The sequence below is a fragment of the Dermochelys coriacea genome, chromosome 6 (genome assembly GCF_009764565.3).
Source record: "Dermochelys coriacea isolate rDerCor1 chromosome 6, rDerCor1.pri.v4, whole genome shotgun sequence".
NCBI lineage: Eukaryota > Metazoa > Chordata > Testudines > Dermochelyidae > Dermochelys > Dermochelys coriacea.
The window spans coordinates 98575587-98591083 of record NC_050073.1 but is presented as its reverse complement, the minus strand read 5'-3'; the positions used below and the strand labels follow the sequence as shown (position 1 = coordinate 98591083).

Below are 15497 nucleotides of genomic sequence, written 5' to 3'. Positions count from 1 at the left end.
TAATTACATGCTGCATACCTGAAATTTCTCTTGCATTTTTAATGGACTCACTCATTCAATATCCAGCTAAATGGCTAGGTAGTATTCGTGCACAATGTTTAAAACAGCTGGCACATTTCACCCCAGAAGTGGCTGCATTTCAGTGGCAGGGTCCATCAGAGTGAAATATACCATTATCATTAGTTGCAACTGGATATTTGCACACATCTGTTTTCTTTACTACCTTAATTTCTATTTAATAACTCCTTTGGGTTGGCTTCTTCTGATAAACTATACTTAAAAATATGTTTACTCTGCTTTTCACTGGCTATTGTGATCTATCAACAGCCTTTATCATCTTTAGTCTGCCAAAGGAACTCTTGGAAAAGGAGCTCTTAATGATTCAGTTAAAATGTACGGTCAAGAAGTTCACTCATTACAGGAAATGTAAACTGACCACCAATTGGCTAAATCTCTTGGCTGGGCTGTATGTGCTAGTCATTTCTCCAGGCTCCCTGGGCTTGAGAGCAGCAATAGCAATTCTGTTCAATTTCTCCCCCACTTTTCTCATGTCCTAGTCCCTAATGGAAAAGACTTATAGATTTCAATAGTGATTAAGTCATAGGATTCTATGGAAATATAAAGGGTTTTTACATGTTACTCTAACAGCCTATATATTTAACAGAAGTTTCCATAGGTTCTTTTAAAACCATCCTATAGAATTCAATAGTAAAGCTATAATTAAAAGCTATAGAAAAGTTAACATTTTTTCTATAGAGTTCTATAGGACTTTTCCATATGGGTTGGTTTTTCTTTGTATCCAGACCCACATTTCTTACCAGACAGCAATGGGATAATATCAATGCCCTTTTACTAGAAGTATGTCCCAAGACACTGAAATAATTAATATTGTGGTCGTCTGTGCAATTTTGGATTCCAGCTGCAACCTCTTTCAGCTACCATTGCTGATGCAATAGAAACTGTCGCTCAGTAAATAACTTCACAGCAGCTGGGAGTATTCTATCCAAGCACTCATCTGGCTCCCATCGCTGAAGAATTCAGTACGGACCTTGGAGTCCTGTGGTGATATTCTTATGTAAGTGTCATACATTATAACACAAAATTTACATTGTATTTATTCAGCTGGATAAATACAATTTGTTGGTGATGAAGATGAAAATAGGGGGATGCAAATTTTCTGCTAATTCATTTAATGGGATCGGTACACTAAATATTATAATAAATGTTCCCCACCCCCACAAGACATCCTGCTCCCTACTCTTCTGTCACATTGTGGCTACTCAGAACTTCACAGGGATAGCAGGGAAATAACTAAGATTCTTGTGCTCCAAAACTAGGCCACCAGCACTTAAGCTAAAGTCCAATCCCTGTAACACAGAGAGACAGTATTCTGATTCCATTTACTCCAGACTAATGGTATGCCTGCACTCTAGCCAGTTTATTACATACTCTCTTATTTAGACAAAAATCTTCCCAGATAACATGGGTTTCAAATAATTTCTGACCTTGTTATAACAAATCTGTGGTGACACAGAACTGCACAAGTGTGAACTTTTTGGTGGGCAAGGACTGTCTCTCATTGTGCATTTGTACACAATGGGCCCTATCCTGGTTGGGACCTCCAAGCACCATTGTAATATAAGTAACACCAGCAGCAGGGCTAGAACTCCGCTGTGAAAGTACAGCCTCCCACACGGTGAGCTACTGCTTATTATCATCATTATTTCTTCAGCTGAAAGGGTGCTAGCTAAAGAGACTCTCCATTAGCTGTCAGAGATATTGAGCCTATGACACACAGTCAAGCAGTTCTTATATTAGTCAGTAGGAGCAGTGCTACACATTAATGATTACCAATATTCAAAGTCCAAACTCAGGCTGACCATCTATATATAAAACTGCTTTAGCCCTAGCAATTAACTGTTACTATAATGTAAATGGGATGCAGAGCTAAAATGAATTCAACAGTCAAGGGCCAGTTCTCAGACACTGAAATTTGCAATTAAACAGGTGTATAGGGAGTTGGTCTTGGATAGTTTCCAATCTCAGCTGGACTCGCTATCCTTGGAAAATAGCACTGACCCCACACAGCAGCAGTTTGAAGTTGGCTTCAGTCTGCACTTTAGGAATGTGGCATTGTTATTTTCCCCTCTCTTATCAAATGTAATTATCATGAGAAAAAAACCTTCTGAGAAAACATGTGATTTCACTGTGTAAAAATCTACTACCAAGGAAATTATTTTCTCAGTGTCCAAAAAAGGAATGGTGGAGACATTTCGGGAAAGAGCTTTGTTCCAAATAATCTTGGAACCAATACCCATGTCCCAGAGCTCGGCTGTTTAGTCCTGGCTTGCGATTATTCCTATAAACAATAAGAAGACATTCATTCTATTTATCGTTCTAAAAGTGAGTTGCCAGTGTTTTACATTACCAAATCAGCTCCATTAGTTAAGGAGGTGGGAAATGATGCTGGGAACCCGCAGTCCCTCAACTTGTTGCAAGAACATTGGAAGATGCTACCCAGGTTCTAGGGAAAGCTACCGTGGCCATGTTGGTTTAATGGTAGGGGGCAGGAAGGGAAGAGAAGAAAATAAGACACCCCTGAACCAAAACATCTAGACAGGGGTTCTCAAACTGGGGGTTGGGACCTCTCAGGGGGTTGCAAGGTTATTACATGGGGGGTCACGAGCTGTCAGCCTCCATTCCAAACCCCGCTTTGCCGCCAGCATTTATAATGGTGTTAAATATATAAAAATGTGTTTTTAATGTATAAGGGGGAGTTGCAGTCAGAGGTTTGCTATGTGAAAGGGGTCAGCAGTACAAAAGTTTGAGAACCACTGAAGAAGGAAAAGTCAGACTGCACTTGTCTTCTCTATAACATACATCCACCGCTATTCAGGACATCCCCACTCAGATGACTGGGCCACACCCAGTCACACACACACACATGCTTTCTCTCTCTAAAACAAACTGATCAGCAGAGGAGCTAATCGTTTTTTATGTGAACATATTTTTTTCTTCCAAAATGGGCCCTCTCAGAACCAGAATTTTTTCATTAAAAATTGTTGATATTGTTGTCCCTTTGCCCTGAGCAGTTTAGACAATATTCAGGGCCTTAACAAGCTGTTTCCATTAGCAGGTGTTTCTTGGGTACAGCCCTGTTCATTTACAAAGAATGTGCACAAAGTCCTATTTCCCTGAACGCCATAGAACAAACAACAGCATCTTCAGCAGCAGCAAACTGTATGTGAATAAATACAATGTAAATAAATACAGCTGAATAAATACAATGTAAATTTTGTGTTATAATGTATGACACTTCTATAAGTATATCTCTGCAGGACTCCTAGGTCCGTACTGAATACTGCAGCAATGGGAGCCAGATGAGTGCTTGGATAGAATACTCCCAGCTGCTGTGAAGTTATTTAGTGAACGACAGTTTCTATTGCATCAGCAATGAAAGCGGAAAGAGGTTGCAGTTGGAATCCAAAGTTGCACAGATAACCACAATATTAATTATTTCAGTGTCTTGGGACATACTTCTAGTAAAAGGGCATTGATATTATCCCATTGCTGTATGATATGAAATGGGAATCTTCTCCAAATCTCTCCATATCACTGCCATTCTCATGATGGCCTCTCCTGCTCTCTAATTTTCTCAGACACATACAACACTTGCTAAAACAATTCCCTAGGTCCTGCATTTGTAACTAGTTCCAGGGATATCCCCTCAGACCACATGACTTAACCCTGCTCAGGATTTCCCATGCAGCGAATTGCCTATGGCAGTAGCTTCTATTGTCTTCAGCTACCTCTTTCCATTAAGGGGCTTAGTTGCTCCTTCCCTTTTGCTGGAAAGAAGGGTGTTTAGAATATCCATTGGCTTTAACCAGGTCTAGGATTAAGGGCAGCCATTAACATCTTCCAGAGTAACAATATTATCAGCATTTTCTGATTTTCAAAGTTTTCCAGGCTGGAGAAGGAAGAAAGAGAGGATGATTGTTATGTCTATTTCTGAATGCTCCAGTGGAACTCAGATATTATGGTGATAGGGCTCCTGGGTAGATAATATGCCTCTCTGATGATTATTGATTCATTAATTTTAAATCAGAAGGGACCATTATAATAATCTAGTCTGACCTCCTGCATTGCACAAGCTGTAGAACCTCACCAATAATTTCTACATCAAGCCCATGGTTTGTGACTGAGCTATAGCAGATCTATTACAAAGATAGTCTGTCTTGACTTTAAAATTTCAAGCAATGGAGACTCCACCTAGCTAAGTTGTTCCGATGGTTAATGAGCCTCAGTGTTAGAAATTTTCACCTTCTTTCTATTCTGAATTTGTCTAGCTTGAGCTTCTAGCCATTGGATCTCTCTATGCCTTTTTCTAACAGATTGAAGAGCCATCTTCTATCACAAACCTCTTCCCTGTACAGGTACTTGTAGACTGTGATCAAGTCTCCTCTTAATTTTCTTTTGGATAAAGTAAATAGGTGGCGCTCTGAAGTCTCTCACTGTAAGGCATGCTTTCCAGCTGTCAAATGATTCTTGTACCTCTTTTCCAGGGGTGAAAGTAAGTTAGAGGACTTACCGGTACGCCGGAGTTCTGAGCAGGGGGCGTGGCCTTAACTGGAAGAGGCAGGGCCTTAAATCTCCAGGCCCTTTAAATCTTGACTTAAAGGGCCAGGGCTCCAGCTGCGGTAGTGGCGGCTGGGAGCCCGGGGCCCTTTATATCTCCCCCGAGCTATCAGCTGCAGAGGCAGCTGGGAACCCCGGGTCTCGGTGGCAATTTAAAGGGCCCAGGGCTCCAGCTACCGCAGCAGAGCCCTGGGCCCTTTAAATCACTGAGGAGCCCTGGCGGCTCCCGGCTGCCACCGCTACCCCAGGGCTCTGGGCTCTGGCAGAGCTTTAAAGGGCCTGGGGCTCTGCTGTGGTAGTGGCTGCCGGAGCCCCGAGCCCTTTAAATCCCCGCCTGAGCCCTACTGCCTGAGCCCTGGGGTAGCAGCAGCCAGGCTCCGTCGGGGATGTAAAGGGCCCTGGGGCTCCGGCAGCCGCTACCACAGCAGAGCCCCAGGCCCTTTAAATCCCCATTGCTGCTACCCAGGGCTCGGGCAGCAGGGCTCAGGCGGGGATTTAAAGGGCGCTGGGGGGATAGCAGCGGCTGGAGCTCTGGGACCCTTTAAATCCACGCCTGAGCCTTGCTGCCCAAGCCGTGGGGTAGCGGCGGCAGGGATTTAAAGGGCTGGGGTGGTAGCGGGGGCTGGAGCTCTGGGGCCCTTTAAATCCCCACCACTGTCGCCACTACCCCAGGGCTTTAAATTGCCCTCTGGGAAAGCCGGTTGCGGTACGGCGCACCGGCTCTTACTGGTACACCGTACCGGCTTACTTTCACCTCTGCTCTTTTCTCAACCCTTTTCAATTTTTCAACTTCTTTTTTGAAGTATTGATACCAGAATTGGACACAGTATTCCAGTAATGGCCTCACTAATATTATATACAGAGATAATCCCACCCTGCTAATCCTAACTTGATATTCCCTAGCAGCATCCACGGATCACATTCACCCTCTTACCTATAGCATTTTACTCGGAGCTCTTATTCAGATGGTTGTCTACCATTACTCTTTCTAGTGTCATTGCATTCCAGGATACGGTCTCCCATCTTGTGGGAATGACGTGGGTTCTTTGTTCCTAGATGTATGACCTTGCATATGTCTGTGTTAACCCAGGTGATTCCGATGAGTTCACCTTACCAAGCAGTTTGTATAAATGACCTGGCCCTACCATTATTACTACTACACCAATTTGTGTCATTGGCCTTTTCCAGTGATTTGATATTTTCTTCTGGATCATTGATAAAATTGTTAAGTAACACTGAGCCGAGAACAGAGCTGTGAAGGGCCCCACAAGAAACACTCCCACTAGCTGATGATTCACCATTTACAATTACTTTTGAGATCTATCAGTTAACTAGTTTTTAATCCATTTAATATGGGCTACATTGGTTTTGTATAATGCTTAACTGACATTATCCTATTCTCCCTGACTCTTTTATCTGGGGGTTTTCTCTCTATGCTGTGGAGTCTTGTTATATTGTTGTTACAAGTGATCTTGGACCCAATCCTGTGTTCTTTGTGCATCTGAGGCCGTAAAAATTAAAAGAATCATCATGCATTCTGTTGATGAGTAGCATCACTAGGGAGGGATGACAGCAGCATCCTGTTTGATTGCTATGTTTTCCTTTTTACTCTTTTTTTTTGTTTTTAGCTATTTGCATGCATTGCTTTTTTTAATAAAAACCCAGTGAGATAATGTTCATTTGAATTACAGAAGTGAATAACAACATTATAATATAATGAATAAAATGTTGTAATTTCCAAGGTACCAATCTCCACAGCAGCCTGGGGCTAGATTCACAAAGGGGACTTAGACACTGCAACGCTCAGTGTCTCACCACCTAACTCTTTAGAGACTTTGCTGCCCAGTGTAATCCATGGCCCTGAATTATGTGCCCAAACTTCCCTAGACAATGCATGGGGAGAGTTAGATGCCTAAGAAAGGGATTCTCAGGAGCCAGCACACATTGAGCAGAGAGCTGCCTAAGCTGATACAGGAGTAAAATGCAGAGGACTAAGGTAGGATTTATGGTCCAGATCCACAAAGGTACTTAGACACCTAACTCCCATTGATCTGGGTGACAGGCTGGAGGGAGACACCTGTCTCTGGTCAGAGTCTCCTAGAGTCAGGCACCTAAGCCAGGTCAGTCCTTTCTTGTGAAAAACCACCCCTCTCAAATCCTGGTGGACAGGGCACTGGCCTGAAATGTGAGAGACCTGTTTTCAAATCCCTGCACTGCCTGATTTGGCTCAGAGGCTTGGACTCAGGTATTTCATGTGGGTGGGATAGAAATACTGTGTGTAGCATAGAAGAAGCAATAGTTGCTCTGGTAAAGAGTTTGAACTTCACTGAACTTTTGTAGGGGAACTTGACGCATAATAGCTGTGGATTCTCATTTACAGTTCGATCCTGCACTCTGATGCATCACTTGTATTGCCCTTTACCATATTGTAGGAAATCAGCTACTGCATTTTTTGAGACACATGAGAGAGAGTGTGGTCTAAGCGAAAGGACTGAGAGCAAGGAACTTCTGAGTCCTGATCCTAGTTCTATCTGTGTGATCCTTCAACTTCTCAGCCTCAGTTTTTCCATTTGTAAAATGGGGTTAGTAATGTTTATCCATTTAAGAGGGCTCGGTGAGGATTAGCACTATAATTAGTATTGCAGTATCACTTAGAGGGGCCATTCAAAAGCAAACCTCGTGCACAGGTGCTGAACGAGGGGGAATTCCTGCCCTAAAGAGCTTGCAGTGTAAACGAACAAGAGAGACAAGTTGTGTGAGAGAGGAAATATTATTAGCCTCACTTTACAAATGGGAAGTGAAGTCCAGAGAATTTCAGGCCCAGAGCCTCAAAGGTATTTAGGCATCTAACGTCCATTGAAATAAATGCACATTAGATGCCCAATTACCTTTCAGGATGGGGCCTAAATAAGTTGACCAAGATAACAAGGGGATTGCACTAAAGCAGAGTATTAAGTCCATGTCCTCCAGTCCCAGTCCAGTGGCTTAACCACAAAACTCACCATCCCCTCATTAATTAGGTCACACTTTATAAAGTATCTTGAAAGGAAAATCACTAGCAAAATGTTAAATATTATTGCTTCTGTATACATCATGATGTGCAGAGATGGCAGGAAAAAGCCCGGGGATCACGCACCTAGTTCTTTACCCTTGTATTGAGAATGAGATAGAAATAACATGCTCTCCAACCAGAAAAGGAAGTGATTTTTACAGAATGCGCTACAGTTATATGACTTTTACTTTTAACTTTCCACTGTACCAAAGGATGCCAAAGAATGTCCTTGGCGTGGTTGAATATATTTTTCTTGCAGGTATTTTAGGTCCAATGTATTCAGTGTAGGCAACCTGTCTATGGGTCACTATGTTTTATAGGTAGTTTTTGCCCCGGTTCATTTGCTTTTTCCCTGTTAAATGTTTAATTTCATCTTTATCAGAGCACCAATCTGACAGATGATGTGGATTTCTCACTGCATGTGCCCCTGTGCTAACAGGAAGACTGGGAACAGGCGTCAGCTGCTGCAGTGCTGCGAGTCCCTCTGCACCCGCCATCTCCCTGCCCCATCTTCTTTCAAGGATATAGGCAAAGGTTACTGAATGCCTGGGCAGATATTTTTCCCAGGGTATAACTGTCATCCATCACTTAACAAGCCAGCATGTAAATACATGCTGGCAGACATGAGCATTACATATTATATTGGAATTACTCTATATATTTGAACTGAGAAGGCGACTTGCCCAGTTATATTTATTTTATTCCCCTGACTGGAGCTTTCAAAGTTCTAAATGTGAATCATCGGTGGGGCTTGCCCTGGAGGAAGCCAGCCAGTGAGGTGGAACATAAAGATTGAATGTTTACATTAAGGCCTGGTCCAGGGCTATGAAGCTGCCCATTATGCTTACAATTTCCATGGTCCATTACGTTGCTGCCCCATACAGTTCCTACCTGCCTTCTGTGTGCAAGGCTAGCCTTACCGTGCAGGTCAATCAGGTGACTCCCATGGGTAGTAAAATATAAGGGGCAGCAAAATGATTTGGGTGGGTGACTGCACACTAGTAGAAGTGGAAATTGGCCAGCTTTCCTAAGGTGGCAGAAGCACTGCTGGTAGCCCTCGCTGTCCAAATTTTGCTTTCAAATGGAAATAGAGGTTGAATTATCTCCTCTACCACGGCGGAAGACAATGGTTTGAAAGTAAGCTAAGGACTCTTCCCAATAGGTAGTGGAGACAACAGCAGTGATGCCTTCATTTCTAGAAGTAGGTTCATTCCTTGTAACTCTTTAGCAATCTCCTCACAAGGCCAATGCATAGAGTAGAGCTGATCTCAGAGCAGCCCGCTGCTTTAGGTGAAGGCAAGTCTTATTCCCGCTTCAAGTACCTGAGTTTAGAGAGGAAGGGGAGCTACTGTGCATAAAGAATGAAGAGAAAACAGTGAAGGAAGGTCAATATTCTTCAAACACTATTTGCACCACGTAATACCTTGAGATCCTGCTCCTGCCCTCACTTTCGACCACACGGTGCCTCTGCCATTAATGGCACTGGGAGTTGTGAGCATGGAATGAGGGCATAGCCTGAATGCAGCCTTTTGTGAGGCGCAGGGCCAAGCCCCACCAAGAACTTACTGTGGGCAATAGCAATCATGGCTGGTAGGGTCCCACGTTCCTGCTCTTAAAATAAAAAGTGTAAGTAAAAAACTGAAAGCATTTTGATGAAAAACACATTACCATAATTATCTGTTATCTGTATTTGGCTGGTACCCACAATGTGCTATCTACATGCAGAAGAATATACAATCCCTACCACCAAGGGTTCTCAATATACGAAGACAAATAACATATGACGGCTGCGGAAAGTGTACAATTTATATAAGTATACATTAAATACACTGAGTCTGCGTGGCTCAGTAATTCTATTGCTATTGTTCTTTTACAACATCCAGAATGCACTAGATGCCTCACAAGATAGATGCACAGATGCGATCCACAGCTTACACGCAGATTTCAGTCATGACACAAGAAAGTTGGGGTTAACAAAACAGCAAGGGAGGGTTTGAGGGAATAGCATCAATATGATGCCATGATAACTCAACAAAGGCCAACACACAGTATGATGGAATCAAGAATAATTTAAAAATCATCAATAAAACATAGGTATCTAAGTTGGCTGACAGAATGTCACCATTTATCATCTGACTATTCCATTTCTGATCTCTAGAGCCAAAAGCAATGCCAAAAACATTGGGAAAGATATCAGACAAGGAGGGGTTCAAATTGAACTTATGACTCTGAAAGTCATTTTTAATCAATCTTCTTCTTTGTATGGCTGATGTAGATGTAGAGCAACAACTATAATTTTACATTCAGATGGGTAAACCAGATAATTGTGTCAAGATTAGCAGTATGCCTCCTTCATATTTGTGAATCAGGCACTGAGTTGTTATATGTTCCATGGTCTGTTCTGGGTGACCACAGTTACACACTGGAGAGTCTTTAATTTTCCATTTGTGCAGCAAACATCTGCATCTGCCATGGTTTGTGCAGATGCAGTTTATGGTTGCCTATGAGCTTCACAGGAAATCAAAGCCAGGCATCTTCTGCACTGGGTCTTTCACAAAGTGAATGCATCCGATGAAGTGAGCTGTAGCTCACGAAAGCTTATGCTCTAATAAATTTGTTAGTCTCTAAGGTGCCACAAGTACTCCTTTTCTTTTTGCGAATACAGACTAACACGGCTGCTACTCTGAAACCTGTAACTTTTTGTGAACTCCGTTTGACTTTCCGAGCTTCAGATTTGAAATTGCATTGGTGAAGGTTAAACACATGGGTCCAAAAGGGCTTCGGGACTTCAAGTGGTGGTGAGGGACATTGTTAAGGTCCCAGTGGATGTGGAGACATTCGTTTTCTATGACCTGCTGGAATTCTCAAAGCGTTGAGGCATCTCAGTGAATGGATGGAGGAGCAACATGCGACAACACCAGCAGCGAAGGTGTTGGTGACAACTTGAGGGCTCCAGTGATGCAATTTTTTAATCAATTAGGTTACAGTATCCCAGTTTATATGAATATCAAAGTGTTATTTGCAAACAAAAAAAAACCCCAAAGAAGGTGGTAATAAAATGCCAAACGCATTGAAAATAATAAGGCTGGTTAATGTTTTTTGAGTGACACATTTTCCTATTAGAAAGACAAGTGAGTAAAGTGTAATACCTTTTATTGGACCAACTTCTGTTGATGAGAGAGAAGATTTTGAACATACACAGAACTCTTCTTCCTCTCAGAAAATAGGGTTTCACTGAAATTTTCAACAAGAAATCATGGAAATTGAAATGAAATGTTTTTTTTTGGGTAGGTTGATATTAATCTTTGCAACAGAGCCACCAAAAATTTCCTGTGGGATGGAAATTCCATTTTTTTTATCAGCTCTAGGAAACAATCACTTTTGTGGGATTGATCCTGCAGGGATCTGAGCACCTTCTGAAAGGTGTAGAGTACCTTCCCCACTGACTTCCGCACCTTGCAACTTGGAGTTTTCTATGAATTTCTATGCAATGCCTTAAACACTGAGTATGTTCAAAATCACTTCATCTAGTCCTTTGATTTCTTCTCAGATTCATCCTCTGATATATTTCAAGTGTGCATACAATTAAAATAAACTCAGCATTTGTTTTAATAATTATATAAAGCTTTGTTGATACATTTCTGTATTTCAGATATTGATGAATGTGCTTCCGAGTCACACCAGTGTAACCCCACCCAGATCTGCATAAACACTGAAGGAGGATACACCTGCTCCTGCACTGAGGGCTATTGGCTCTTAGAAGGCCAGTGTTTAGGTATGTTCTTCTGGAGTGTTGATATACATTCTCTAGAGTGATTCTGGAAAATCAGTGTCCATTTGATGAGTCCAATTCATTTTAGTCATAATTATGGTCTCTTTCTCTCCCCAGTGTTTTGATGATAATTAAAGTTGGATTTTTATCATGGGTCTTCCAAATTCCATAATTTTAATATTTCTTCTGTGTTAAAAATCTTCCATCATTTTGGACAATTTAGGATTCTGGTGTGTGCATGGTGGTACAGAGGTGAACTGACATCACTGAGAGCCTTTGTCAAATACAGAGCTCACCCTTGGACTATGCAAAGCTAACATCTTTCTTATTTGTTAAGTGCCAATTAGTATTCTTGGCAAAAGACTCCCACATGGAACAAAATGGCAATGCCATATGACTGGCATCCGTGTTACTGACTTTCACTATGAAAGCAGTCCCTTTTATATATTCTAGTTCACAAAAATATGACATACCAGCAACACATGTCCTTTTCACCGGGTCACAATCCTGATCTAAGGCGCTTACATTACTAGAGAGCAGGAGCTCAGGAATAATAACATCAAGAAACGGATCAGCGAACCCACTGGAAAATCTTGGACATAAGCAAACACGCGAGTCTGAAACCAGCGCTGTTTCAGCAGATTCAGAGTTCTTCTCTCTGTCAGCTGCAGAGAGTCAATTAATCTCTCAGTGTCTGCAATGCCCTGCAATGTGAAAAACCAAACCCTATCAAACAGCAGCAACAGGCAAAGGTGCGAACACTTCCCCCACGCCCTACCCACTCCCCTCAATCAGCACAGGCACTGACATGGGCTTTAATTTTAGGCCACGTTATCTAAGTCCGAGACATGACCGAATGTGTTTTGAATGTTCTCATTATACTCTCTCCCTGCTTTTTTCCCCCTCTCAGCATAGGCTGCTTGCTCATCTGTTCTCCAAAATGGGACTTCAGTGTCACACCACCTCAGCTGGAAGGAAAATGGGATTTCCCGGCTCATTTTCCTTGGAATTTGTCCTTGGAATTTTCCTTGGAATTTATTTCTCATCTCCTCCTCCTCCTGTCTAGCAATTGGAATGGAGGATTGCATGGCTGCTTTTTTAACTGCTGCTAAAAGCTGCTGTGTAACTCACCTGGGGGTGGTATGAAGTTAGCAAGTCCCCTGCGCCTTTAATTCTAGAGCAGGTTCCTGTAACTCCTATTCTCCTAGAGACCTGGGAAACAGAAGACAGAGTGTTAAATTCTCTGGTTTAGTAAGGGCCACAGAAAACCCTATGTTCAGTGGAAATTGGGTCATTCTGCCTCCTGGGATAGAAGATGTCACAGATAGGCCATTCAGGAAGCCTATATACTTTCTGTGTGACTCCTCAGCCTGCCTCTTGAGGTGGGGAGTTGGGGCTAGTGAGTGATCTGTGATATTATGGATTCTTGTGCATGGGGTTGTGTGGGTGTTCTGAACCATGCCCTGGCATGTAATGATCCCCATGTAATTCCCCTGTGCACAACCCAAGTACATGAGCTATGTGCAAGAACCAGGATTTGGCCCCGAGTCAGAATTCAAGCACTTTGATGCTTGGTGTAAGTATTAGAGACCCATAGCGACTGCCCTGCTGAGCTGAGTTTGCCCAAGAGTATCTGTTTATGCTATTTTAAAGAGACAGTAACATCTCAATGGTTGATTTAGGTAACTGTGAGTAAGGGTGGGGAAGATCACTACAAAGCAATGCAGGGATGTGACAAGAAAAGCTGTGCTGAAAAAACTCCTCTGCATTTTTCCAAAAATGTCAGAAAGAGTCTTTTCAGTTTTCTGTACTTTTCCACAGGCCCTGGAGAATCCATTTCCAGTGGGCACATGGAAAAAAAGATAATTTAAACATATTTGGAGGGCTGGGTTGAGTTTACGAAGGCAGTCTCTGTTGGTACATTTCTTCACTGTTAGTAAGAACAGCACATCTGTCTAACCAAATTGTTGTTGTTGTTGTTGCTATTTAACACTTAGCCAGTAAGTGCCAGCACAGTAGTTACACAGTGGTGCCAAGAGGAGCTAGTCAGGAAAAAGGTTCCTGCAAAACAAAGTCCTTGTCTTGGAGATTTTACAGTTATAGGTCCTGATCCTGCAAGGACTTAAGCATTGTGACAGGGTCAGGCCAGATGGCTACAGGAGAGTGATAGAAGGCAGATATATTAGCCCCAGGTTAAGTAGGTCCCTTTTCCCTGGGTAAGGTAAAAGGGAAGGTTTCAGAACAATCAGGAACCTTCTGGAAACAATTAAGACAGGCTGATTGGAACACCCGCAGCCAATCAAGAAGCTGCTAGAATCAATTAAGGCAGGCTAATCAGGGCACCTGGGTTTAAAAAGGAGCTCACTTCAGTTTGTGGTGCGTGTGTGAGGAGCTGGGAGAAAGAGCAGTGGTGAGCTGGAGCCGGTTGGCTAGAACCAGTTGTTAAATTTAGAAGCCCTTTTAGAAATAGTTGTCCTGCGAGGGAAAACTGGTTCTAAAAGGGCTTCTAAATTTAACCACTGGCCAAAAGTGGTGCCTTAGGCGCCGACTCCATGGGTGCTCCGGGGCTGGAGCACCCACGGGAAAAAAAAAAAAGGTGCTCAGCACCCACCGGCAGCTCCCTGCCTGGCCCCAGCTCGCCTCACCTCCACTCCGCCTCCTTCCCTGAACGCGCCACCCCGCTCTGCTTCTGCGACCCGCCCCGGCTTCCTGTGACTCAGCTGTTTGCGAAGGAAGCCGGGGAGGGCTGAGACACAGGCGGTGGCTTCGCGCTCAGGCCCAGGGAGGCAGAGGCGGAGGTGAGCTGGGGTGGGGGGGGGCGCGAGGGGGGCCGCCCGCGCCGCGGCAGGTAACCCGGGGGGGCCGTGCAGGGGAACCTCTCCCCACCCCAGCTTGCGTCCGCCTCCCTGGGCCTGAGCACAAAGCTGCCGCCTGCGTCTCAGCCCTCCCTGGCTTCCCGTACGAACAGCTGATTCGCGGGAAGCTGGGGGAGGGGGTGGAGAAGCAGGGCGGGTGGCGCATTCAGGGGAGGAGGCAGTGCGGAGGTGAGGTGAGCTGGGGCCGGGCGCAGGGTGGGGAGCTGCCGGTGGGTGCTCTGTACCCACCAAATTTTTCCTGTGGGGGCTCCAGCCCCGGAGCACCCAGGGAGTCGGCACCTAAGGTGCCACTTTTGATATGATCTGTGGGGGGAGCGGCCGCTCCCCCGCCCCTAGGAGCCAGAGGGACCTGCTGGATGCTTCCCGGGAGCTGCCCCAGGTAAGCACCGCTGGGACTCCCCCTCGCCTTGGCAGGTCCCTCTGGCTCTTAGGGGTGGGGTGGGCACCCACTACAGTGGCCCACGAGACCCTCTGGCCCGGTTCTGGGGTAGTCAGGGGACAGGGGAGGGGGGTAGCTGGGGAAGGGGTCCTGGGGGGGCATCAAGGAATGTGGGGGGTTGGATGGGGCAGGAGTCCCAGGGGTCGGAGGTGGGCCATGACCCCCTCATGGGGTGAGGAGGGAACCAGTTGTTAAGATTTTGGCAGCTCATCACTGAACAAGAGGCACTAGGAGCTGAGAGTGAGAACGTGGACTGTTGAAGGACTGAGCAGTACAAGCATTATCAGACACCAGGAGGAAGGTTCTATGGTGAGGATAAAGAAGGTGTTGGGAGGAGGCCATAGGGAAATAGCCCAGGGAGTTGTAGCTGTCGCACAGCTGTTCCAGGAGGCACTCTAGACAGATGCAATCCACAGGGCCCTGGGCTGGAACCTGAAGTAGAGGGCGGTCCCGGGTTCCACCCAAACCTCCCAACTACTGGTCAGACACAGGAGGAATTACCTGGACTGTGGGTTCACAAAAACAGCCAAGCTGAGGGCTGCCATGAAGCTCCAAGGCAAGCAAATCCGCCAATAAGCACAAGACCCACCAAGGTAGAGGAAGAACTTTGTCACAGCATGTACTACATTTTCAGTGCTGTGAGTGGTGCTACTAAGGAGAACAGAAGTACTCACATGCTTAAAGTTGAGAACGCAACTAAAACTTTGCAGGATTAGGGCT

At 44.4% G+C, this 15497-nt stretch overlaps 1 protein-coding gene across 1 annotated transcript in view; it reads left to right on the top strand.

Annotated features, from left to right (window-relative positions):
- The window catches only part of FBLN5 (fibulin 5), a 73948-nt gene that overhangs the window by 32099 nt on the left and 26352 nt on the right, over positions 1-15497 (top strand). The window contains 1 exon segment of the mRNA XM_038405652.2: positions 11343-11465. Coding sequence (XP_038261580.1) covers positions 11343-11465 — 123 coding nt within the window.